The 26,197-nt window shown below is 41.5% G+C and overlaps 2 protein-coding genes across 5 annotated transcripts in view; one reads left to right on the top strand and one right to left on the bottom strand.

Annotated features, from left to right (window-relative positions):
* Positions 1–2,321, top strand: part of SYTL5 (synaptotagmin like 5) — a 107,923-nt gene extending 105,602 nt beyond the window's left edge. The window contains exon 19 of one of the 2 annotated variants that reach the window (XM_077342919.1): positions 1,529–2,321. In XM_077342919.1, the coding sequence (XP_077199034.1) occupies positions 1,529–1,542 (14 nt within the window). In that variant the 3' untranslated portion in view covers positions 1,543–2,321. Of the gene's footprint in view, positions 1–1,525 lie in introns of both variants that reach the window. The other variant, XM_077342918.1, reaches the window with a different exon arrangement.
* Positions 1,609–26,197, bottom strand: part of SRPX (sushi repeat containing protein X-linked) — a 38,549-nt gene continuing 13,960 nt past the window's right edge. The window contains exons 2-10 of one of the 3 annotated variants that reach the window (XM_077342922.1): positions 20,395–20,454; positions 15,841–16,032; positions 14,788–14,964; positions 10,770–10,896; positions 8,778–8,899; positions 6,631–6,810; positions 4,369–4,502; positions 2,684–2,805; positions 1,609–2,099 (exon numbers count right to left, since the gene is read on the bottom strand). In XM_077342922.1, coding sequence (XP_077199037.1) covers positions 1,919–2,099; positions 2,684–2,805; positions 4,369–4,502; positions 6,631–6,810; positions 8,778–8,899; positions 10,770–10,896; positions 14,788–14,964; positions 15,841–16,032; positions 20,395–20,454 — 1,295 coding nt within the window. In that variant the 3' untranslated portion in view covers positions 1,609–1,918. The remainder of the gene's footprint in view (positions 2,100–2,683; positions 2,806–4,368; positions 4,503–6,630; positions 6,811–8,777; positions 8,900–10,769; positions 10,897–14,787; positions 14,965–15,840; positions 16,033–20,394; positions 20,455–26,197) is intronic. The other 2 variants (XM_077342924.1, XM_077342923.1) reach the window with 2 other exon arrangements.

Below are 26,197 nucleotides of genomic sequence, written 5' to 3'. Positions count from 1 at the left end.
TTTTAAGGAAAGTGGCTGGCATTAATTAGACATTAACTAGGCAGATCTACATTAGGACGACAGCAACCTTCATACCTTTGGATGCCCTGTTTATCATCTCCTTACCTAGTAACAATGGGGGTGAAGGTGTCATTATCAACCACAGCTGGTTGGATCAAAGCATACATTTCTCTGGTTTATGATGTTCAGCATATTTGACTACCATTAAATATCTCTCCCATTCCACAAGATCTGCTGCTACTTCTGCCATCCTCTTTACTAATGCATCCATTGTTGAAATCTTTAGGGCAGCTACCTTGGCATCAGCCTCTACCTTTGTGAGGTATAGCATATGAACACATTTACCTAGGTCAAGGCACAGAAAAGTCCTCCAAAATTTAGATTGTTCTTCAATAATTCCTTTCCTCTATTTTTCCCATCCAGAATAATAGAGCTTTTCAGTTTCCCATACAAAGATGCCTTCCTCTACTGATGAAAATCAAATCATTGGACTAACCATGATGATCTGTCTTCTCATCAGTGGATTGAAAAGTCTCCTCCATTCAAGGTGTAAACTGCACGGAGCTTTTATTCCAACCCCAGATCGATTCAGTCCCTGCCATCTACACAGAATGCGATTTCCGTTTGGATTTGGGGTGATTAAAAATTTCCTTCTGCAGCAAGGATTGATCCGGAGTGACCCTACCTTTATTGTGCAATATCTTAGAGTGCTTTTAATTCTGAATATATTATAAAATCACATTGTGGTAGAGGACCCGTGATTGGCCACAGGTGGTCATGTGACGAATTTGCCTTAAAGGAGAAGCCCCTAATTTCTCTCAACTTCTGTCGGTCCTGGATTTTTTCTCCCTTCTCTGCCTCTTTTGATCTTCTCCTCCTCCCCTCCAAGAAAAGAAAGAGGCTCCCTGCTTGGCTCCTTTCCCCCCACCCTCCAAGAAAAGCAAGAGGTTTGGCTCCCCCCCACCCCTTCTGAACTACCCTAACCACGTGCAAAAGACTTTCCTGTTTCAATGGGGAGGGGGAGGGGGAAGAGGAAGACCCGAGTTCAAAGCGATCTGAATTCAACAGGGTTGACAATGGAATAAACAAAGTAAGTGCAGACACTGCCCTAGTTGGTGGAATTATTGGAGAGGAACTACCCCACTTGACGTGGAGACTGTAGGGGCTGTTCTGTTCTTCAGGCTTGTGGTATGTGCAGTTAGAGGTCTCTACAGTAAAGTTAACTGTACTGCAATAAGGCTACACAAAAGGTAGCTGTGTCTTCCTTTGAAACTTGTCAAGATGTGAACTAAGCATAGTGGAAGCCTTTGCAAGAAATCTGTACATGTTCTGCCGATGGAGAGAGGAGGAGGTTCCCTCCACAGAAGGATAATTTCCAATCCATTGATGAAAAGAAATTTTCACATTAAGTCTAATAGTTTACTGATAGCATCTGAAGTAGGCTCTCCTTCACAACAGCGTATGCTGGAATTATTTTTTAAAGCCGTCTTTAAGATGTCATGACTCCTGTTTATTTTTGCTACAGCAGATTCACATGGTTGACCCTTTGGAACTCTACCTTGAAGAACCAGTTATCCTACACCAGTTGCTTAAAGACAAAACTATCACTTTATGCAAAACAATATTTTATTAATAAAAGATCTGTCAAAAGAAAAGAAAACATTTACACAAGAAGCATTATTTATGGAGACCTAATAAAGACACTTCAATACTTTTACAAGACTTTCCAAGGAGGAAAAGGAATGCAGAGGCATTCATATGTTAAGCTGAAAGAAGCTCCACAACACAAGGTTAAACACCATACATACGTCAGAAAGATCTGTACATCTGTGACTTCCACAATTCCATGCTTTCAGTAGCACCTGAAAGAAATGTAGGCAGCAAAGGGTACTGGCACTGTGACACCAGTAATCCAAAATCAGGGGCAGGACTGGCCAGCTTCCACTTGCAATTTCATCTCATCTTTTCTCAATGGGAAACTATCAATGACTGTAAAGAGCTCAGCAGGAGTAGCTGGGAAAGGATATCGCTCTTTGTCCACGCCATGCTTATCAACCACCACCATATTGAAGCTATAGTGGGGAATTCGAAGCAACAACCTGAGGGAAGAAAAGTGTCATATCTGTAACAGCTTAAGTGACTGACACAGTACATGTATGGTTCCCCATGCCCACTTCCATTACATCCCTCACATTTATTAGTGTCAAGGAAGGAACAATATTTGCTTTTTAAGATCTGGAATGAAGGCTAGAATACATAATTCTAGTCATAGGGTTATGGCTTTCTTTGTCAATATTAAATTAAACAGATTAGTAAAATAAGTTCCTGTGGGTTGTTCATTTTCAAATGAAGTTGAAAAAGGCCCATTGGCAAAACATGACAATTTCCAACCTCTGCCCCTGTACAGGGGATCATAACACTAGGCCATTACATTAAACCATTTTGTGTAGTTCACCTTTTATGTACAGTTCACCTTCCATCATCCCTGTTTGCTCAACTCTCAAACTTTTGCAGATTATCACTTTGGGCATGCTGTATGATGAAATGAATTTCCGTCATCTTGTTCAATCATGTTCAACTAAACATATTTCTGCCCTAAAAATTCAATCACAACTAAGGACAAACATGGAACTGCCCCCGCCCCCAAACCCTGAGAATTATCACCAAGCAGAATTTTATTTACCTGAGTTGCAAAGCCAGGGCAGGAGGCATCAGTTTCAATCCTATTCTTCCCAACTGTGCTGGGAAGACCCCAACCAACTCAATCAATGTAACATGTCGGAGATCTAAGCCACACTGTGCTGGCTAAAATGGCCAAGACAAGAATTGAAGATAGCCATCAAGAAAATCAATTATATTGGGAGTTTTTATATAGTCCCCTAAGATTAAACATTAAACTTAAGTGCCCACAAGTTTTCTCAAAGTTTCTAACTTTTAAAAGGAGGGATCATAAAAGAGTGCCCTGACCTAGATCTCATCACATCTCAGAAGCTAAGCAAGTCATCCCTGGTTAGTATTTGGATGGGAGACCACTAAGGAAGATGGGGATTTATTATTTATAACCACCCTTCCTGGCATGGGCAGCCCAGGGCAGTTCACAACATTTAAAGCTATACAAAAGATATAACAATAAAGTGTAAAATCATAAACTAGTAAATAATCTAGTACCTATTTGGTGCTGTTCATTGATTGCTTCTTGCATTTGTATGGGGGCCTGGTATACCTCCTCATTGGCCCCAATCAAACACCTGGCAGAAGAGTTCCACCTTGCAGGCCCTGTGGAACTGGCTCAGTTCCAACAGGGCCTTCCACTCTTCTAAGAGCTATTTCCACCAGGTAGGGGCCAGGTCAGAAAAACACCTGGCCCTTGTTGAGGCCAAACATGCCTCTCTTGGGCCAGGGATCACTAGCCTGTTGAAATTGGCAGAGTGCTCTTCGGGGGGGGGGGGGGGAATAAGCTAGATGATGCCTCAGATATGCTGGGCCGAGATTGTGAATGATCTTAAAGGTTAATACCAAAACCCTGAACCTAATCCTGGGAGACAATGCAGCAGCCTAAAGACTGGCCTCCTGTAATGCCTCCCCTTCTTTTTAATCTGAGCATGCACAATAATGCACTCTTGACCTAATGCAATTAAAAAATCACATTGCTCAGCCCTCGACTCCCACGGCACTTGAATCACCCAAGCAGGGGTTTGTATGTGTTGTGCTGATGTGCAACTGATTGCCATGCATGCATAAAGACACAGCATGTCGACTGCCATTCTACAGCTGTATCTGCACAAATGTTACAAGTGCCCTGTTGCATCTTAAATCATGAAAGTAAAGTGTGTTTAGATGCTGGAGGGGGAGATGGAGGAGGCAGGGTGTGTGTGTAGAGTTGTTTTTGATTTAAGGTTAACGAGTGTTCCCAGAAAGTGGGCACTATTATCCTTGCAAATTTGCGTTGTAATGCAATCATGTTCAACAATTTTTAAAAAAAGGATAGAAGAGGGAGGAGGGTGACAGGAGAGGCAGACAGTAGGGGGAGTTGATACATATCTATGGCAACATGACTTGAGGAGGGGATGCCAACTCGAATCCTGAGCTTCCACATTGGATTATTGTGAATTGCCTTCCAAGGGGTGGGGGAGAAACTGGGGTTTCATAGGATTCTCAACTTGCATGGCAAACATAAGTTGCATTTGGATATGCTCCTTAAGAGCCCAATTTTTGTATAAAGGATTTGTTATTCTGCAAGCCACTGTGGCATTTTTCACGACTGTAGACACAGTCATGGAGAGGTAACATTTGGGGTGCTGGTCATCTATACCTATTTTGCAGCTGGACTAATTTCTGTTTATAATTATTCAAGGGATTGTGCCTTACCTGCAACATTCCCAATTGCAGCCTATAGAAAAAATTAGCTGCAGTCGGTGTGGATATAATGAGCAGCCTTCGTTTCTCATAGAACTGGTCCAGGAGGGCTGCTGCAGTCCTCACACCAATATTAATATTCATAGCTGTAATAAATAAGAAAACAATGATATGTTAAGATTTGTTTCTAAACTTGCAGTAATCTGTGATCACCTTAAACCCCAAACTGCAATCTATGGCCTACCTACGTGTAGTAAAGGCCACCTGAAACCGTATCCTCCATGCAGGGAATGTTTGTGAGCAACGGCCGCCATAAGAATCACATCTCAACATATACTTCATGCCACTATCAATGTGCAACATTGACACATCTGCATGATGGGCCACTACGCTTAGATAACTTGTTTTATAGAATAGCTGCCAAGCAAATGCCATTTCAGGCAGCCTCTGCAATGTGGAACATGCATGATTCCAGTCTATTCTTGAATTGTCATAATTGTGTCTCCTTAAAGCAGGGCGCATGAAGCTCAGAGAAGGAACCTGCAATAAATGCGGTGGTCTGATTTTGGACATTTCTGGAGGAAAAGAGACCAGAAGATTTTTCTCAAAAACTGTGGTGTCAGGCCAACTACAAAGAGTCCAGATTTCAATGAAAGGATGCATCAATGCATCCAAGCTTTTATAAGCAACACAAAACCATGCAGTGTCCCAAGACATTACAGGGGCATATTGAACAAATTTAGAGTCCAATGACACCTTTAAGACTAACAAAGCTGTATTCAAGGTATGAACTGAACTGATTGCTGTCATTCCATGTGCATATATCTGAAGAAGTGTGCATGCACATGAAAGCTCATACCTTGAAATAAAACCTTGTTTGTGTTAAAGGAGCCACTGGACTCTAAATTTGTTCTGTTGTTTCAGACCAATATGGCTTCCCACTTGAATCTATCCCAGTGACATATTGGTTCATCATTCCCTAAAGTTGTTCATCACTTCCTAGACCGAGTCAGTTCTCCAATGTCTCAAGTGAATTTCCCCTCACACTTGATATTTTTCAACTGGCAATGCTTAGGGCTGAATTGGAATCTTCTTAATGCAAAGCATTTGCTCTGCCATGGAGCACTCACAGTCTTTCAATCAATATTACTAATTCAGAAGTTCCATGTATAAGAACTCTATGTATGTATGTAGGGAGGTTTCCTTTATCTCGTGACTGGCATGCTAAAAGAGGCTCATCCTGAAGTCCTTCCACTGGGTCTCTAACCAATTACTGCATCTTCCAGGTACTAACTGGCATTTAATCTGTAAAATGCTCACATACTTATGAGTGGAAAATGTAGGTGGGAATCAATTCCTATCAAGAAAGAAAAACAGATCAATAGCAGGGGAACAGGAGAGGCATGCAAAAAACAAAACAAAAAAACGCTCACAAGCCAGAGCAAGAAATCCATTCATGGCGCAGATGACCCTTCAGCAAAATGTGCAGCAGCTTGCATGTGTTAAGCAATTTCTTTTTGCTCATCTTACATCTCACCTTGGCCTACAATGGTCTGTTTTAACTCCTTTTTTGAAGGTGAGGGAGGATTCTCCCCCCACCCCCAGAGGAACTTGTAACAGGAGTGAGAAACTGGAAAGGACATAAAATTTGTACAACTTGCCATGAGCTTTTCTGGGTCAGGGTGACCAAATCCCTAGAAAGGTGGTAAGAAACATCTTAGCATTAGTTTTATGATGAGATACAGTAGTTTTAAGGTCAACCACAAGTCTGGTTGAATTGTGCTTACTGTCATCTTGTATACATCAGTATACAGCTTGGTGTAGCAGTTAAGAGCAGTGGCTTCTAATATAGTGAGCTGGATTTGATTACCCGCTCTTCCACATGCAGCCAGCTGGGTGACCTTGGGCTCATTAGAGCCCTGATAGAGCTGTTCTCACAAAGTAGTTCTGTCAGAGCTCTCTCTCTCACGTACTTCACAGGGTGTCTGCTGTGAGGAAAGGAAGGGAAAGCATCGATTGTAAGCCATTTTGAGACTCCTTTGGGCAGTGAAAAGTGGGGTATAAAAACCAATCGTTCTAATTAGCAAAGAATTTCCCTATCTCATCCTACTCTTATAACTCTGCTAGCCAAAAATATTGGAACACCTGGAAGTGTTGAAAAGTGTGGCTCAAACTTAACATTTAGTGATATAGAAAGAGCTTCATCATACAGTGTACCCAACCCAGTCCCACAGGAGGATGTCCTCGCACTGGAATTATCCATTACTCACGTACGTGTACAGGATGGCTCTGTTCCTGACCAGCCTAAATTGAACTGGCAAACTCTTGCTGGGCTTCCCTGCAAGTCGTAGCCAGCAATGCAGGAAAATTCGCATGTAGCACCATAATTATCCCCATCACCTGAGCATTTTATGTAGCCATTTTCTGGAGCATTCAGCTTCCCACAGCGCCTGACTTGAAATACAAAACAACTGGAACAGTCAATCATTCATTGCCTCTTCAAGCGTTCTTTTGACAATTGTTTATTAGCACTCTTCGTAGAATGTACAAATACGGGGGGATCAATTTATAAAATACATCTTTTAAACATCTATATTAATCAGCAAGCAGATAGGTAATTCACGTACACTCACAGACTCCAACAAGAGGAAAATTCATGTGTGGCTAACAGCCCTGATCCCAAGGTGTATTAAGGAGCTACTGTGCAGACCAAGTGCCGTGGTCCTCATCCCAGCACTGCCGATTTCAGCACAGCTATTATTCCCTGGTGCTCCAGTGAGGTGAGAACTCTGCACAAAGTTACCCCGTGAATCAGCACAGGAGCTTGAGATGGCCCACACAGCCTACCATCGTGTTTTCCAAAACAAGGGGTTTGCAGACAGGGTTGCCAGCTCCAGGTTGGGAAATACCTGAAGAATTTAGAAGTGGAGCCTGAGGAGGGTGGAGTTTGGGGAGAGGCAAAAGTGGGGACGTAATACCATAGACTCCACCCTCCAAAGCAACCATTTTCTCCAGGGCGACTCATCTCTGTCACCTGGAGGTCAGTTTTAATTCCAGGAGATCTCCAGCCACCACCTGGAGGTTGGCAGCTCTGCAGAACAAGTGATACTGAGGTGAATTGTTCTATTCTGTTTGCCAAGCCACAGAATTTACTTAAAAGGGTGTGACATAAAGCAAGATTTGCACTGGCACAGCTAAAGCAAACACAGAGGATTTGGTGCAAGTGGTTACTCAGGCTCTATTTGTGAATCAACTGGTGACTGGTACATTTACCTTTTCTTGAAAGCAAATGTCATGCTTTAACAGTGCTTCCACAAATAGCAAACGCATGAGCTTTCCACTCTTTCTTTGCAGACAATTTTATCACGAATATACTTTTGACAAAGGCATTAAGGTCAGAAAGCAGAATTGTTTATCAGCACTCTTCCTAGCCCTTTGTATCAAGAGATTGTGGGACACAGTTTGCGAATTCCAATGAAAAGGAAGGCTTGGCAATGGTATTGTCACTCTTAACATTTATTTAACACGTTTTTATGGCACCTTTCCATCCATCAGAGCCCCCAAGGGGGCAAACCTAAAACCATTTAAACACTGAACAATGACAAACATTAAACATTAGAAAATAATTCAACAAAAACACATAAACAACACCAGAACAAGGGAGGGGGGCCAGTAACTGTTACTGTGAGAATGCCGAATGGAACAACTTTTTTTTACCCAGTGGCTGAAGACATCAACAGAGGGAGACAGACGAATCTCCCTGGGAAGGGAGTTCCAAAGTTTTGAGCATGACTGAGAAAATCCTATCTATTTATTTATTTTTATTTATTAAATTTATATACTGTTCCTTTCTGCAAGCAGGCTCAGAGTGGTTTACAATAAAATAATAAAATAACCTCAAGATGATGGGGGTAACCAAAGCAGGACCTGCAAAGATGACCATTTCTTCTTTGACAAAGAATGTTTCACTGCAGGAATCAATTGCACAAATAATCCTTAACTAAAATATATATATCACCTGAGGTCCTGCTTCCATATTACCTACAATGCTACAAACTCCTATCAGATCAGGCATATGATCATAGAATCATAGAATCATAGAATCATAGAGTTGGAAGGGGCCATACAGGCCATCTAGTCCAACCCCCTGCTCAACGCAGGATCAGCCCAAAGCATCCTAAAGCTGTTGCAGCATCCTTCTTGTTCTGGTCAGTGCCTCCCTGGGAAATCTCCCAGGAATGCTTTGTATGCAGCCTGGAGGAAAGGTGTAATATAAACACAATGCCTAATCATGTCTGGGAAATGTTTATGCTCTTCTGAGAGGAGTGGAAGCATGGAAGCAGCGGCCCCGTTGCATCAGGTATGGATCCTGACTGCACCATACAAAGTGTTTTTTTCTAGAGACTGAATGTTGTTCTTACCTCTGACTTTGACCAAAAATTTGCAAGTTCCCTTGTTCTCAGCTCTGTCAAACACAGTGTATTGGATTTTATGATCTCCTTCTGAAAAATGTGAACCCGGTGGCAGTCCTTTCAAAATAACACTAAAAATAAAATACAATATGACAGACTTCTAAGAGAGATTTCAGGTAGAAATGGTTACAACAGACAGCACATGATACTGTTAATGTTCACATAGGATCTGAACAAGGTTGCATGATTAATCCTTTCCCAATATTAAAGAGGACTACATTATAATGCTCTTATCTGGATAGCCCAGGATAGCCTGATCTCAACAGATCTCAGATGCCATGGAGGGTCAACCCTGGTCAGTATTTGAATGGGAGACCATCAATCAGGGTCACGAAGTAGAGGCCGAGAATGGCAACAGTTGTAAGATGGAGGGCTTGTCAAACAGAGCTCTTCCAACCAGGATTTGGGTTGAACCTAGGGCCAGAAGATCCTCGAGCCCTCCCCTCTTGTTCCCCCACCCTTCAGGGGGTAGCTATTCTATGGACATCAGTCACTGACCCCAGACATGGGCTGGCTGACCGGGACGTCACAGAGGGTGGTAATCGAGGGTGGGATTAGGCCACCATTGGTGGATTTGTTATTATATTGTGCATTCTAACTGTTTCTGGGTTTTTTAAACAGTAATTGGGGTTTTTAACTCACAACCTACAGCAAGTATGAAACTAGCGCTTTATCAACTCCATGTATATATACTACAGGAGTTAACTTGGTATCACTTAGAACAGAGTTTCCCAACCATGGTACCGAGGTATCATGAAGGCCCCTCAATGGAACTGTGGCATGGGATTTTTCAAAATGGCAGCTGGGGAGAGTCTTTCCATCTTGTGCCTGCTCTTTCTGGCTCCAAGAGAAAAGGAAATAAACAGTTTTTATTTATTTTTTTAAATCTACCCTTATTTGAGCAAGTTGACCTGCCTTTTCCCAAAGTGGTTAGTGACAGGCCTGGAAGGGGTGGGAAGGAGAGGGGCCTTGACCATTTCAACATTTGCCACTCAAGGTTCCTCTCACTTGTGGGGGACTATTGCAGGGATGTGTGGCCAACTGACTTCCTGGTACCTCGATACATGAAAAAATATTTCAGCAGCACCTCTATGAGCAAAAGATTTTAAAAGACTGCCTTAAATGATGGCATTAGTAAGTATTGTTCACTCCTTTAGCCAGTGGAGCTTGTCTCTACTGATGGATTTAGAGGGATACAGAGCTGAAGAAATCGGTGTAATCCAGCCACGTTATTCCGTACCAACTGACTTGTGGAGAAATGGGAGTATTGGACATGATCTCCGGGGCCGGATTTATCATATGGATGCTGTGATTGATAGCTTTATAATTTCACAATCGAAGACGACTCCTTGGTTTAATTTTTTTTAAGATCACATCAGAGCACATAACTGGCTAATATTACCACCAGTCCATTAAGGGTGGCTTTTATCAATATAAGGTTTCAAGCTGTGCCTACAACTCCAGGTTTCGGTTGATTCTTGCATATTTCAAGATCCTGACATCTATCTGTGGGAACCTGGAAGTTGAGGACCTTACCCATTATGCCCTAACATGTCCACTCCAAGATGAACCAAGGAATAAGTTTATTTTAAGGTTAATACTGGATGTACCCTCAGAGCATGATAAGTTGATTTTTAAATTATCTGACTTTGACCCATGTCTCTAATAGAGTGGCTTTAAAGCTGGGTTGAGAGGGATGGTCCCATAAATCTAATTATGAATAAAATTTTAAAAGTGCACTTGCTGCCAGGAAGATCATAGCCAAAATGTTTACTTTAAACAATGCTACCCCTAGACAGTTGAAGACTGGTTGCTGTCTTTTACATTGTTTATGGAATTTTATGTGATTCGTATTTTTATTATCCCATTGTGAAACCCTTTGATCAGTACAATAAAATTCTCTATGTCTGTTGGTCTATCTTCTGTCTACTGTTCACTCACTCTGTCAAGATGCCATCAGCAGTGTCCCGTCCCTCTGGGGTGTCCCAGAATACTCGGGCTGTCAATTTATTAGGCTCTGCTATTTTCTCTTTTATACTTGGGCACTGGATTCTGGGAGGCTCCATATCTATAAACAAATGAAAGAACAATACTGTTTGGATTCCTTTGTTATTAGTTCACAAGAAAAAGGAAAAAATATCCTGACTCAAGTCAATTTTCCAGCATATTTTGGAAAAGACTGGCTCCTATGGGACACTCACTGGAAATATAAGAGGCCTCAAAGAATTTTATCTGGCCTTCTGGTCCATAGAACTGATTAAGGACGGTGTCCTACATATTTAACATTATATCACTGCATGTAAAGGAGCCAACTGTATATTTGACATATCTGTTCCTGTATTTCATGCATGCTGCTTTCTTTATTTACGCCCGACCACTGATAAAGGCAGCGATGCCGAAACGCGTCTGGTTGGTGGTGGCACTAGTTTGAATGCACACTTGGATTTTAACGAGGCCATATTTTAAGCCTTGGGTTTTTAATTTTAATAAATATTAATGTTCAGTTTTACAACACATTTTACCCTACAGAGGCTTGAGCACATTTTCCTTATTTTGACTACTTCTTCAGACTTCACAAGAAGAGTTGGTTTTTATACCCCACTTTTCAGTGCCCGAAGGAATCACAAAGCAGCCTACAATCGCCTTCCCTTCCTCTCCCCACAAGAGACAACCCGTGAGATAGGTGGGGCTGAGAGAACTCTGACAGGACTGCTCTCTGAGAACAGCACTATCAGGGATATGATTAGCAGCAAATCAAACTCAGCTCACCAGATTAACCACTCTTAACAACCACAGCAAGCTGGCTCTCTATGTTGGTCTTAAAGATGCCACTGGACTCACACTTTGTTCTGCTGCTTGAGACCAACATGGCTACTCACCTGAATCTGACCTAAAGAATGACAACTTTGGACAACAATAAAATGTTCCCACTCCATTTGAGTTATGTCCTGCTTCCTTTCTTCTTTCTTCCCCAATCTCTGTTATAATCCAACCAGTTGGTTCTAGTTATACAGAAGCTCCACTTTATTTAATGGCACTTACTCCCTAATAAGTGTGCATAGACAGGTAGCCTGAAAGCTGTTTTGAATGCAAAAGTCCCATCCTTATGGCTAGAAGGTTACTGACTGTTCTTTATTAACTAAGGGCATATTTTCACTATATGGTCCAAAGACACATTTCTTAATACCAGTACATGCATATGGTTGTCTTCTTAAAAGTTTGTTAAAGCTACACATTTTATTTTCAGCTGAGTACATACTAAAGATTTAATATATGAAGCATGGTATGAGCCAGTGTATGTTAATTAGTTAACATTTTATTGTATTGGCCATTGGCCGTCACAATCATATAACATCATTGTACAAAAAGGATATAACCAAACAAAAGGTATGTAACAGTATGCATAAAATGTTATGTAGCCAGTGTCTCCTGAAAGCAGGCTGAGCAATGACGTGCAAAATGATAGCTTTCGCTTGTGCAAAATTAACTGGACAACCTGCAATACCACTAGAAGTAAGACAGCTGTGTGCACAGAAGTTTGAATGAGTACTTAAACAAAGATCATAATTTGAAATCTTTCCAGCATTCAGTGATACAGGGTGACTGGGAATGAGATAACATTATCAAGCAGCAAAGAAGCATGGTTTCTATATATTACTGAGCAGTTCTGCCACATTAAGTCAATAACCTTGTGTTACTATAGGAACTGTCTCACTATGAATCCATGGATCAGTGAACTCTTCTTGCAGAACCAGACTGCTTCAAGCAATTTTAATTGCTTGGAGACTATTGCTAGATACACACACACACACACTCTCTCTCCACACTAATCTGTAATAACATAGCGAGGAGTTGGAAGAGTCAAAAATATGACAAAATAGATTAGTCTAAACAGGGATTTCTTAACAGCAGTACCAAAAGTCATGCATTTACTTTTAGCAACAAATGCATAAAGCATTTTAAAAGACAAGATAGTAAGAGCCCATTTCAGCAAAGCTATCTAGAATGACACCGATACAGTTTTACAGACATGTTAATGAGAATTATAAAGGCACAAATTGGAAGGACAAATACTGGATGGCCCATGAATGCAAATGTTTGCTAACACTTACGGTAGTACTAATATATATGCTATCAATATGTGCATTCTTACATGGGAAAGGGTGACAAATGCCTATATGTGCAGAGAAATGGCTCTGCCAATTCGATAGACCTGTAGAATCATATTCTATTAGTATTAAACATTCTGTCAAGGCATTTAAAGTGAATTAAAATAAAATACATAAGATACCTTGGAAAGACTAATTGGAGCAGCACCTAATAGATTTTTCTTTGCTACCCAGCAAGACTTTTGATTTTGATTTTATACATAAGTGCATTCCTCACAATAATTTGACCACTGAGGAAGACCCCTTGAGGTAGAAAAACATTTGGTCCATTCTGTTGGTCTATTTCATGTGCACTTAGAATGTGTTGTTTTTAAATTATAATATGTTTTTAATATGCTGAATGAGTGCATTTTATGAAATAAATATTTGTAAAAAAATAAATTATTTTTGCAACTCAACCTTAAGGTTCCTAACTTGTGTGATGGCTGAGGCCTAGAAAATAAATAGAACATTTTATTTAAAAGTTCTATACCACCCCTGTGGGTTTCTCCCTCCTGTTTCCACCTTAAATGACCATTTTCCAAATTACCTGTGCTGGGGAGTCCTCTGGTAAAAATCAATGGCTGTGAATCTGGGTAATCTTCCAGCAACATTTCCTCACTTCCAGACAACATGCCTGCAGCTGCTTTGCCAAAATCCATGGAGTTCTGAATCTTGCAGTGAACAATTGCTGATGGAAAGTGGAGCTTTGCAGAAACAAGTTCTTCATCCTCATTTTCGTTTATATAATGCCTTTTTGCATTAGCCCTCAACACTGGTGGTGGGGTGGTAAGGATCAGGGGCCTGCTAGGAGTCCCCATGTTTTCAGCAAGAGCCGTGGCATGTGTCTGCTAGCACAAATGGCTTCTTTCCTAAAATCACTTCATTGGGGGCGGTCCCAAATCCTTTGCTATTGATCAGTGTTGACTGGTCGTGTTGCTAGAGGGGACAAATAGTGGTACCTGACACAGGAGGGTTGGTCTATGAACGTCACTTCCAACGACATCACGAGGGGGGGGGGTAAAAAGATGGCTGTGTTTCTGTTGGGGGCATGGTCTGAGGGAATTGCTTCCTGGGCAAGGAGCAGAGGGTGGGGCATGACACTGTCACTTCCAGGGAGGGGGCTGTATGTGGCATAATGGTGGCACTTCCGGGGCAGAGGCCTGGGGGACATGATTATATCAGTTCTGGTAATGTCAGGGGTGTGTGGCATAATGGCAGCACTTCCGGGGCAGAGGGCATGGAGTGGGGCATGATGATGCCACTTCCAGTGATGAAAGGGTGGCGTTGTTATGCAAATTGGTTAATTAGTATACAAGGTAGAAGGCACGGTTATGCAAATCAGCTCATTAAGTATGCAATATGGATCCTTTTACTACTCTGAGTAAGACTACAGTGTCCTGGATCGTTGTCAGGTGGTGTCGAAGCTATATTGTATTTTCCGAGGACAGAGGACAGCAAGCACATGCTTCTGCTTCCCCTCAAGGAGTTCCATCCGACTTTACTCAGTGCTACAGCAATTGTCCTACTAGATATGTGCCACAATCATGGTTTGGTTTCTCATGATAGATGACACTGCTCTCTCATGACAGACATACAGGTATAGCACCAGCACACTCACTCTTTGTACTGTTCAGATGGCAATTTATGGACACCTTCAGCATGTATGATTCACCTCTCCCTTACCCTCCAAAAGTTATGGTGCATTGGTTAAATAATGCAGTGTTTGGATTTTATATCTGAAAATTGCTTTATTTGGGCCTTACTCAACACTAAGAATACAGACCAAGCAGTGATCTCACAATACTTACCAACACAAGAAGCAGGTTTTCCACTCCATAATTTGTTATCCATACACTGTACAATTCGCTCTCCTTTTAGCTGATATCCCGGTGAACAATAATAGTCACATCGGGAGTTAAAATATGCACCATCAGAACACTTGAATCCTCCATTAGATGGCATTGAAAGAACAGGGCAACGTTTTTCTAGAGGATGAGAAATCCAACAACAAATTACCAGGAAGATCAAAAAGCATCTTTGCATACATTGCGGCATATGAGGAATTTGTTTTGAGAATTAGCTCAGTCAGAGGCGATTTCTGCCCAGCCAGCATGGTCCTCCATCACTCAATTTCAAGCCAACTCATGAAAGGCAGAATTGCAAATGCATATTAATGTATTAATTGGGTAACAGATGAAGCATTATACAAATCCAAAAGATGATAGTTCTTCTGCCACATTTCATAAATATATGGTATGATTCAGACTTGGGCTAGCCAGTTTGAGTTTAGAAAAGTCCTCAGTTTGAGCAGTGTAAGGTCACAAAAGAAAGGCATCCAGCCAAACTGATTAAGTTAAGCTTTCTACAAGGTAGAATGTAAATGACTACTGAATGTGTAATGCTCTCAGTATCAGATCATGACCACAACAAACTAGGGCTAGGTTTTGCTAGAAGATTTTCTCTACTTTCCTTTGTCTTATAAGCAGATGACTGGCTTAAGTCACCTTGAACAGGCAAGTTAGCAGGCTCCCAGTCGAGATGTACCTTGTTTACGCTTGCCTCAGCATGGAGCAAGCTGTAATCTGGAATATCCTTGAAAATTAAAGTGATACAGCATGGAGGAACATGTTTTAGGGCAGGGTGCTGTCCTCAAGGACTTCCATGTGGAAGTGACATTACGTATAGTATTTCAGTGCATACATCTTAAAGAGAATGACTGTTTATTTATGTAATATATTAGATAAAGAAGCTGAGCATCGATGTCACATTTCCTTTATATTAGATGGAAATATTGCTGAAAAAATAACTGGGCAAAGAATAGGGCTGAAAATAGGTTTTCAGTACAAGTATAAGCTACTTACGTTTGCACAAAACTTTACCAGACCAGCGTTTATTTGACTGACAAATAAGCTGCTGGGGACCATGCAGTTCATAACCTTTCTGACAACGAATATCACATTTTGTTCCCAGGACATTTTTGTAATACGCTCCGTAAGGACTTCTGCAGTTTGCATAGCCATATTTCACTTTGATAGGAGAGCACCACGGCGTATCTGGTGAAAGCAGTAGACACAGATGCACACAAGTAGAAAACAATTAAAAATACATGCCAGTAGTTGCTTATAACAGCAGAGTGGGACTGGAGTCTCCTGAGAAGAAAATATGTAATTATACAGAGAGGTGTGAGATTAGACTATTTGTGAGACTTCTCAAGGCTGAAACACAAAAGGACACCCTTTCTTTGTGGTACATATATGCCGATGGTTACACTGGTCTAAATGATCGCAAATAAATGTCTCTTTGTCTTTGAGGACAGAAGGAGTGGTACAAATATATAAATTATATTTTCTGTTTTAAAAAATTGACCTAAAACTCCATCCATGAAATTCAGTGGCCTTGGTACCAATTACATTTGAGTGAAGACTTCCCTTTTAACTTCTTCCTTGTGGATTATAGCTGCCACCATGTGGACTGATAGGATTATTAGTTTTATTATTACCCAAGAGAGGATGAAAATATCATAAAGCAGCAGGGTTCATCCTGTATTAAACTTAATTCTGCAATCCTTTTAAGCCTTTTAAAGATTTTTGCTTGTTTGTTTTAAATTCAAATCATGGTTTGGATTTCAAAATGCTCTTGTGCAAGTGGAAGGCCATTCTACTAGTGTGAAAATACATGGGCAATTACTCTTTCAAGCTGCAGACTTCCTGATTGTGTTTCATAGTGTTCCTATTACTCTGCCACCAATCTTCAATATCAGCTTTATAGGGGGTTGTAGCAGGAAGTGGAGGCAATGAAGATTCATGCCATCACCAGTTCTTTACTCATGAGTTGATGAGTCCAACCCTATGTTCCAAGTATTACCCAAACAGACGGTCTCCTAAGAAGTCGGGGGATTAGCAAAGGAGACAGAGCAAGAAGTGGATAACTGGGATTCTCCACCTATACCATGATTTCCTTTATTAAGAGCACTCTCAAATAAATCAGGCAGACATTCAACCGGAAGGGATTTTATTTTAAAAAGAAAATAAACAAAATGCATATACATACAGAAACACACAGAACGAAGTAAACAAGGAAGAAGGGGTGAGATTTTTAGGAAAGAGTGATAATTACAGATCCTGGACCACAAAAGCAACAAAGAGCAAAAACACCTAGTGTTTTGGAAGACAAAAGAGTAAACCCACTGGGAAGTGGGGGAGTGTAGAGGATCCAGGAACACACATACACTACTAGGGCAGTAGGGTGGTACATCTCTAGGGCAAAACACTCTTAAGCAGGGATGAGATGGTTGTTCAGAGAACAATGACTAAACAGCTTAAACAGAGCTGGCGGGAAAGTGGCAGGGCAGCCCCCAAGGCAGCAGCCAAGGAGGAGGACGAGGAGGAGCCGCGGCCTGGTACCGACTGATCCACGGACCGTTACCGGTCCCCGGACCAGGGATTGGGGACCACTGCTGTATAGCAACATCTTGACAAGTAACTGTGGGTACATCTATCAAAATTATGGAAAGTCTCCCCCACCCCGTTTTTCCTACCAAGTTGCAAATGGCTTATGTTGACCCTGTTGGATTTCCAAAGCAAGAGACATTCAGAGGTGGTTTGCCATTGCCTGCCTCTATGTAGTGACCTTGGTATTCCTTGGTGATCTCCCATCCAAGTACTAACCAAGGCCCACCCTGTTGAGCAGGTTCTCCAAGTCAGGACAAAAATCTCCCACACCACATTCATATTTCAGCATAACAGATGTAGAATTAGTAGTGACAGGGAATAATGGTGGAGGGTAAATAAGCTGGATATTCTTCCTCCATCTAAACCTCTGTGTTTGTACATAAAGTGCTGCTACCTCAGTTGGCTTATGGCTGTCCCATAGGGTTTTCAAGGCAAGAGAGAAGCAGAGGTGTCCTCCTGTGGGGTCTTCCATACAAGTACCAGCCCTATTTAAATTTTGAGATCCAATGAGATCAGGCTATGCTATACCGTTCCACATTCTGGATATAAACCTTTTGTATGCTACAACATTTTGAAGACCTGAGTAGACCGGCTTCCCCATTTTCACTTGTGAGTTCTCTCTCCCTTGTTACTCAATGGCTCTCATCATTCTGAGGCAATTAACATGCCCATCAGACTTTTAAAAACAGTAGTGGTTCTTTTAAAAAAATGTAGTACAAATGCTTCAGTGGAGAAGATCAAAGGAAAGTCTCCTCCAATTGTCACTTCTCATATTTTGTAAGCTTTATGCCAATAAAAGGTTACTGACTGACTGACTGATATTTTGTAAGCTTTGCACCCAGCTCCAAAAAGTCCATGTGCATCGCAAATGACACAAGGGTCTGTGGGTCCATTCATGGGCCAAACTCCTGGTAGTAGGAACTCTGAATAAGTAACCCACTTTGCAACTGGCCCAGAAGAGAAATCACACATTCCCCATATCAGCTGGAAACATGGAATGGGAAGGAGAGAGGCTTTTGTAAAGCAAAATTCAAAATCAATAACAGAATGTTATTAGGACTAACCAAATGACATGTAATTCTCCAGAACTCTTTATCACACTGGATGTTTATTTAAGAATGTGCTAAAGAGTGAATGCCTCAAGTGATGTTAAACTCTATTCAAACCAGTATCATTATAGACAATTTCAAGAAATGTTACTAGTCACATCAATTTTCTTTATCAGGAGTTAGCTGAGCTCTAAAAATCTCATATGTTTGTTACTATTGTACTGGCAGAGGCTATTTCCCTTTAAGAGTCTTACAACTGCATCTTCATGCCAGGAAATCTTCACCAGTTGATTTCTGCCTGCCAGGCACCTATTAGAAGCAAAGAATTTGCCCATAAAAGTGTAGAGTCCATAAATGTGAACTACTGCTTTATTCCTCCTGTTCTAAATACTGCTTTTATTTAGCACACTATTATGTTGCCATAAGGAGTATTCATGACTCCCTGGAATACACTGACTAAAGTGTCTACATAAATTCTATAGTTACAAGTGCTAGAGCACCAAAAAGAGTACCAGACAGATGGAAAAGAAGAATTATAAGGCTGCCAAGTTTTTATTTTATTTTATGAAAGGCTTGCTAATCAGCATCTTCACTTGCTGCATTCAGGAAGACCTCTAAGATGGTTCAATTTCAGAGGGCATTGAGTAGAAAACAAATAGGTTTTTGCAAATATTACTGTATTTTAACTGTGCATTGACTTTTAATTGTGTTTTAACTGGGAATTGTTTTTAACTTGTTGCAGGATGTTTATGATTGGGTTGGTATAAATCTTTTGTGAATTCCCTTTGTCCCGTCACCCATTCTAAAACATATCATGACCATTAAGCCTTCCTTTTATTGGTTTCTGTCTTTACCTCTTTCTGCCTTGGGTCCACAACCAGCCTGACTTTGCTGCTCTTATGGAACACCTGACAGGCAGTTTGGGGACATTTTCAGAATACGGGCAGTAAACTGGCAAAGAGGTAGGAGCAGATTCATGCAACTGATTGCAAAGACAAGCCCAGAGATACACTCAGTGGCACACAGATACAAGTCTAGAGAGATATTGGAAGCATGATATGCTCAGAGATACTGTAAATGGCACCACAAGATTTTAGAGCAGGGGTAGTCAAACTGCGGCCCTCCAGATGTCCATGGACTACAATTCCCAGGAGCTCCTGCCAGCATTCGCAGTTTGACTACCCCTGTTTTAGAGTTTTGTTCAAAGTACTTTGGGTCAATCAAGGTTCTTCCGGCACAACCTATCCCTCATTCTTGACACATTATGATTTAATAAACAGGTTCCCAGTGACACCAGGTTCTAATTAATGAGTTATGTGTATGTGTAGGTGTATGTGTAAAGGAAATAAAACAATTCCGCAGAGCCTGAGGACAACCGAAATTAACAACATCCACCGGGCCTTGAATCTTCCTCCCATGAACCCAGGAATCCACATGCTTGAACTGACAAGCCATGCATCTATTAGATTGATATTCTGTTAGAATTTTTATCCTCTCTGTTTATTGCTACCATAATTGTTATCCATTCATTATAGCTAATGAGTGACTCTGTTCTTGTTCCCTCCGTTTCATGTGAACTGCTCTGAGCCTGAGGGGAGAGCGGTATATAAATGTAATAAATAAACAAGGTCTCAGTGGATGAAGAATGGAGCATATGTGGACAGGCACTAAACTTGTATTTTGTGAGGTACCAGTTTTCATGTTTCTTTATTTTAAAACAATAACAGCAGTAGAGTGGCAACCGTAAACAAAGTTTTAGATGCAAGGGCATAAGCTATTTGCAGCAGATAATAAAAGAAATCTTGCAACAGTGGCCTGTACAGACATACCCTAAGGCTTCATGCTCCAAGCAGGAAAAGAAAAAAGCTCTCCTGGAAACAGTTGATCCTCATTAGCATATGAGCAAAGCATTCACCTTTATATCTATTGTGTGCATACACATCTTCATCATCTTCTAGAGGCGAGTATCCCGATCCTACAACAAAAAGAATGAGAGAAACAAATGCAGCAAGACAAGAAATATAATACGTTGGAAAAGAACAAGAGAAGCTCTCGCAAAGATGAGCAGAGGCAGAATTAGGAGGCAAAATCCTCTCAGAGCAAGATCAATTGCATAAGCTTTCATGTCTATTAGACTTGCAGCAAAATAAATTTATAGTGAAACTGGAGATGGTGAAAATATTGGTTTAAATTTTTTGATAGAAACTTAAACTTTTAACAGTTTCCCATTACAAGCTGAAGAGGGCTAAGATTCATCCTCCATGGCACTTCCATTATAAATGAACATCTTATGCAGGACTTGAGAGATTTCACTATAAGAAGGTTTAGTACTGCAAGTGGCTGCATCAGCCATCACAGCAACCAGCTGCAGAAGCAGAATTCAGATGCAACTACTATTCTAGATATATGCATAGGCGTAACTGCGTTGAATAGTCTAGCCTATGCAACTACAATGATAATTACATCTGATACCATAATGGTATTCTGGACAGTCAAAATAGCTCCTTTGTTAATTCATTACTGAAGGTAAAGCATATACAAAAACAACTTACCTGGACGGGTTAGGAATGCATACCATATTACCAGAAGTATTGCATGTCCTGGCATGTTTTAAAACAAACATGCAAACTTGGTAGACTCACAGGTTATTCGCATTAATCCAGCACGTACGATATTTGAGGGCTAGACCCACTTGCGCAAATTTAGAATGGACAGAGATTTTTTAAAAGTCCCCATCCAGTACTGTAATGGTGATCTTTGCTAGATTTTGTTGATTCATGCAATCCTTACCAGAGAATTGGCATAGTCAGCTTTGACAGAAACTGTAACCTATTTCTCAGAGATGGGTAGATTATTGGAAAATGTACCTATGACAGATCTTATCTGTGATTAACTACTAGCTATTGTGGTACAGAATAGTAAGGCAGCAGACATGCAGTCTGAAGCTCTGCCCATGAGGCTGGGAGTTCAATCCCAGCAGCCGGCTCAAGGTTGACTCAGCCTTCCATCCTTCCAAGGTCGGTAAAATGAGTACCCAGCTTGCTGGGGGGTAAACGGTAATGACTGGGGAAGGCACTGGCAAACCACCCTGTATTGAGTCTGCCATGAAAACACTAGAGGGCGTCATCTCAAGGGTCAGACATGACCCGGTGCTTGCACAGGGGATATCTTTACCTTTACTATTAGCTGCAAAACTCAAGGATCTATGGATCAAAGCTATGACTTAATTCCACCGACTAAGATAATTTTCTATGCCAGTAGTTTTCCAACTATATTCCTAGGAAACTCAGGACTCCACAAAAATTTCTCCATGAGACTGTGTACAGCCTTTGTAATGCCATCTTTGTTACAGGCTGGTGCTTGACCTTTAGTTGCTTTGAGTTTTGAGAGGGGACAGCTGCCAGGTTGCTACCAAGAGAATATTCTTTTATCTTCTGCTTGTTGGCAGCTCTTATCTAGGAAGACTGATTTGCTGTTTCTCACTGCTAGGCGCCAAATGCGAGATGATCTGGCTCATCCTAGTGTTTGGAATAGCTTGATTAATTAGGATATAAGTAATTAGGATATAAGATATTTAATTTAAGCTATATGTCCAGTCCTGGATTCTGGCAAGCTTTGTGCATATATATGTGTTCAAGGCCCAGCAGGCTGATCTGCTATTTCTGTAAGCTTGATATTGCTTATTAAAATCTCCCAGTGGTAACTAGCAGTGTGAAAATGAACATTTCTTACAAAATAACCCTACCCTATGAAGTGCTATCTTCAGGGAAGATTCAAGTTCATATGTAGCAATAAGTAATAAATGTGTATTCTTTTGTGAAAGAAGTGTAGAGTTTACAAAATAATGTTTTTTTATTTTACAGTGCTCACTTCTAATTTTAGTTCTGATCTTAAAATCTATGCAAATTGAGGAGAAACATTGTATGTGTAGCAGTGAGCTATGATTAATTATCCTTGTGACAGAATCAACAGTCTTTACTAATCCTTAGCTAGCACAATTTTCATACTGTTCTGTTCCTGTTACTTTCTTTAAAACTGCTGATGTCTGCAGACACGCTGGCATCTCAACAGTTCCCGTGGTTAAAACAACAACAACACTAAACATAGAATTCTAAAACATGAAGTGGGGTATCAGATTTAAACAGAAGTCTCTAAACGCTTTGCTGATGTTACTGGAAAACAAGTCTGCTTTGCTCTAGTTTGTACTGCTTTTAGGGGTGTGCAAAATAACCCTACACCGGTGTATTAACCCCCCTCCCCCCTTGATATTTCCTAATATTCGCAAATCTCAATACTGGTATGGTATCTGAATTCAGTAATTATTTGGGAAACTTGAACCTTTTTGCTCCACTATAGCCAACTAGAGGCAAAGCCCAGTGCACCCAGGAATACACCAGGCACTAGGATGCATACCTGGATTATGGCCTTTGTGGGTGTTGGCCACATGGCAAAAGCATAAATCATGGTTTTGATATCCGCCTCTCACTCAATCTTAAAATTCAGTGTAGTGTAGTGCTTAAAGAGTGGTGGACTCTAATCTCAAGAGCTGGATTTAATGGAGATAAAGAGATGGGCGGGGTGGGGGAAGAAGGAAGGGAGGATGGAGATTTCTCATGGGTGCCTTTCATTCCATAGGGCAGGCAGGAGGCTCTTTCTGGAAAGCCGGCCAATCCTGAGGGCGCACTACCATGGACCTGATTCAGCATATATGCACAGGGGCCTGCATCCGCTTTAGCGCATGTGGCATCCCGGTCTTGATTCAGTGCATGCCCAGCCCTGATCCAGGGAGAAGCATGCAAAGGCTTCTCCTGGCTGCCCTGCACTCCACAGGGGGGCATTTCTGGACCAGTGACATGGCCCCGATCCCCAGAAGACTGCAGGGAGTTTTCTGGTCCCCCCAAACCTGGACAGGTGCTGCCAAGGCTGACAGAGGCCTCAATGGGCCCAGGAGGGTGGGGAATGGGCCTTCATGGGCCTGGGTGAGGGTAATTGGTAATAACAATAAACTTAAAATAATTCATTAACTTGTCAGCATTTCTTTCATTAATGAAAATATTTAATTGATAGCAAAATTTGCTTGAAGAACTGAAAACCTTTCAGTCTGTATGTTCTTCAGTTCAGTTCAAAATCAAAGTAAATCAAAAATAGTTGTATATTATAATCAAACATAAAAACACTGATTGGCAAAGAACTTACAGAAGATGTCTCAATTACTGCCTTTTTAGCCATTCAGAAACCCCTGAAATATTCGTCAGGCTTCGAGAAAGCCCAGAAGTGGAATCTCCAGGTTCCAGCTGGAGACTAGCATTCCTGACACTGTTCAGGGATGCTAGCCTCCAGGTGAAACCTGGAGAAACCCCAGAATAAAAGGTCTTCTCCAGACTGTAGCTATCAGTTCCCCTGGAGGAAAGAGCTGCGTGGAATGGGGATAGGACTGTGTAGCATTCCCCGCTACACAGAGAGCGAGAGAGAAAGAGAGAGAACACAGAAGACAAAAGCATTTATCCCTTCTCCAATTGCAAACCTTATCATAATCACTTCCCCATGTAGGAAATACCTGAGTGTCTACCTCCTTGGATTGTTCTGAGAAACCATTGGCCAAAAGGTCCAAATTTAAAGGAAAAGAATCTCATAACAGTCAATGAGTAAGTCAAAAAAGACTTATACCATCCTCCTGCAACAGCTTCTTCTGCCTTTGCTTTAGCTACATCTCTTTAAGGCAATGGCAATTTGTGCAGCTTGGTGTAGTGGTTAAGAGCAGCAGCTTCTAATGCGGTAGACTAGATTTGATTCCCTACTTTTCCATATGCTGGGTGACCTTGGGCTAGTCACAGTCCTGTTAGAAACTGTTCTCACAGAAGAGTTTCTCTCAGAGCTCTCTCTGCCTCACCCACCTCACTGGATGCCTGTTGTGGGGAGAGGAAGGGAAGGCTAAAATAAGCCACTCTGAGACTCCTTTGGGCAGGGAAAAGTAGGGTATAAAAACTAACTCTTCTTCTGCTAGGAAGGTGCTACTGAGAGTCTCCCCCCTCCACATGTCCTCATGGTGTTTCTGTGTCCCATCTACAGTTTGAACTGATTGGACCTTGTTGGGAGAGTGCAATTTGAGCTGATTGGCCCCATTAACATTATCTCTATTAGTGGCACATCCCCAGGGAGGGCCAATCAGGTAAGGTGTGAGTTGTCAACTGGGGCTTTATGATGTTTAATAATGATGATGGGGACAATTATAGTCCATGGCCCTGATAGGGTAGACTTTTTCAACCTTTCGACCATGGAGGAGCCCCTGAAATAATTTTTAAGGCTTCGAGGAGAAGTTATGTCAGCTGTCCATGCCTGCCCGCCACATTGTCTGGAAGTGACGTGTCACTGAAGTGACATTGCTACCCCTTTTAACAGGCAGGCTCAAAAAGGACTGGGGGGGGAGAGAAGAGGTGGCTGAAGGCAAGAGTAGGTATGCCGGAAGGGGAACAGTGGAAGTGGCCAGTTCCCTAGCTTATGGCTGAATCAATTAAGGCAAGAGGGGAAAAGCCATGGACCCCATCTGGAGCTTCCACAAACCCCCAAGGGTCCTTGGACCCCCTGGTTGGGAAACCCTGCCATAGGGCATAAAGGAGAATATAGGGCCTTGAGGGACTGAGGGTTTTTTAGGTAGAGACACCAAATGTACAACTCCCCAACCCTGCCCCATGTTTAAAAACGATTGGATTAGGGGGTCCAATTCTATGGGCCCTCAAAAAAGGTTCCCCCATCCTCCATCGGAAAGGGATTTGAATTGACTGCAGTCTTTTTAAAGCCTTCTCCACACCAAGCCATGACTTGTAGTATAAATTTGTTATAGAAGTGTCATGTCCATGCAGAACATTAATTAGGAAAATGGTATTCAGTCTCCAAACCTGCCACAGAACTGACAGGCTCCGGTTTGATTCTTTTCTTTGAGAAAACATGCTACCTTACCCTACAAACCTATTTACATGTGAAATAACCACAAAAAAAATCTGGACCTTGATACATACAGTTCCGAAGTAACTTATTCTACATATCTCTGTACTTCATGCAGATATAAGTTCTCTGGAGTTCAAAGGAATAAAATCCTTGAGGGTTACAAACAAGTTAGTTTGCTATGTCAGGAAATTCTTTGGAACGCTCCCGCCAGTTTTGCAATCACAGGTTTTAACTTGCTTTCATGAAATTTTCTACAAAAGTAAAGTACCTCTCACACTAACACAATTAAACTGCAATTGAAATGCAGAGTAGAAAACCATGTATTTAATTACCTCAAAATAGATTTTTGTGGGAGGAATGAGTGATCAATTCATCTCCCAGCAGGAAATTGTGTTCTGCTACAGGAAACTATCGTGTTTATCAAGCTTCAGGGGCACTGTGAACTACAATCACAAAGAGTCAACAGTAATGTTAGTGTAATACAAAACACTAAGCAAGTTGTTGAGTTCCCTGAGTTGCCAACCTCAAAGTGGGGCACATGGAGATCTCCTACAATTACAATTGATTTCCAGATGTACAAGATCGGTTCCCCTGGAGAAAATGGCTGTTCTGGAGGGTCCAATTGATGCCCTTACACCCTGTTCCTCCCCCAAACCCCACCCTCCCCAGGCACCACTCAAGGTATTTCCAAAGCCAGATATGGCAACCCTAGTTCCCTATAATTCAGAGCAAGAAAAGAAGGGGAGTGTCATACGGCATGATAAACCACTGAG

This window comes from Paroedura picta, chromosome 6 (genome assembly GCF_049243985.1).
Source record: "Paroedura picta isolate Pp20150507F chromosome 6, Ppicta_v3.0, whole genome shotgun sequence".
Taxonomy (NCBI): domain Eukaryota; kingdom Metazoa; phylum Chordata; class Lepidosauria; order Squamata; family Gekkonidae; genus Paroedura; species Paroedura picta.
This window is presented reverse-complemented; position numbering and strand designations above follow the sequence as displayed.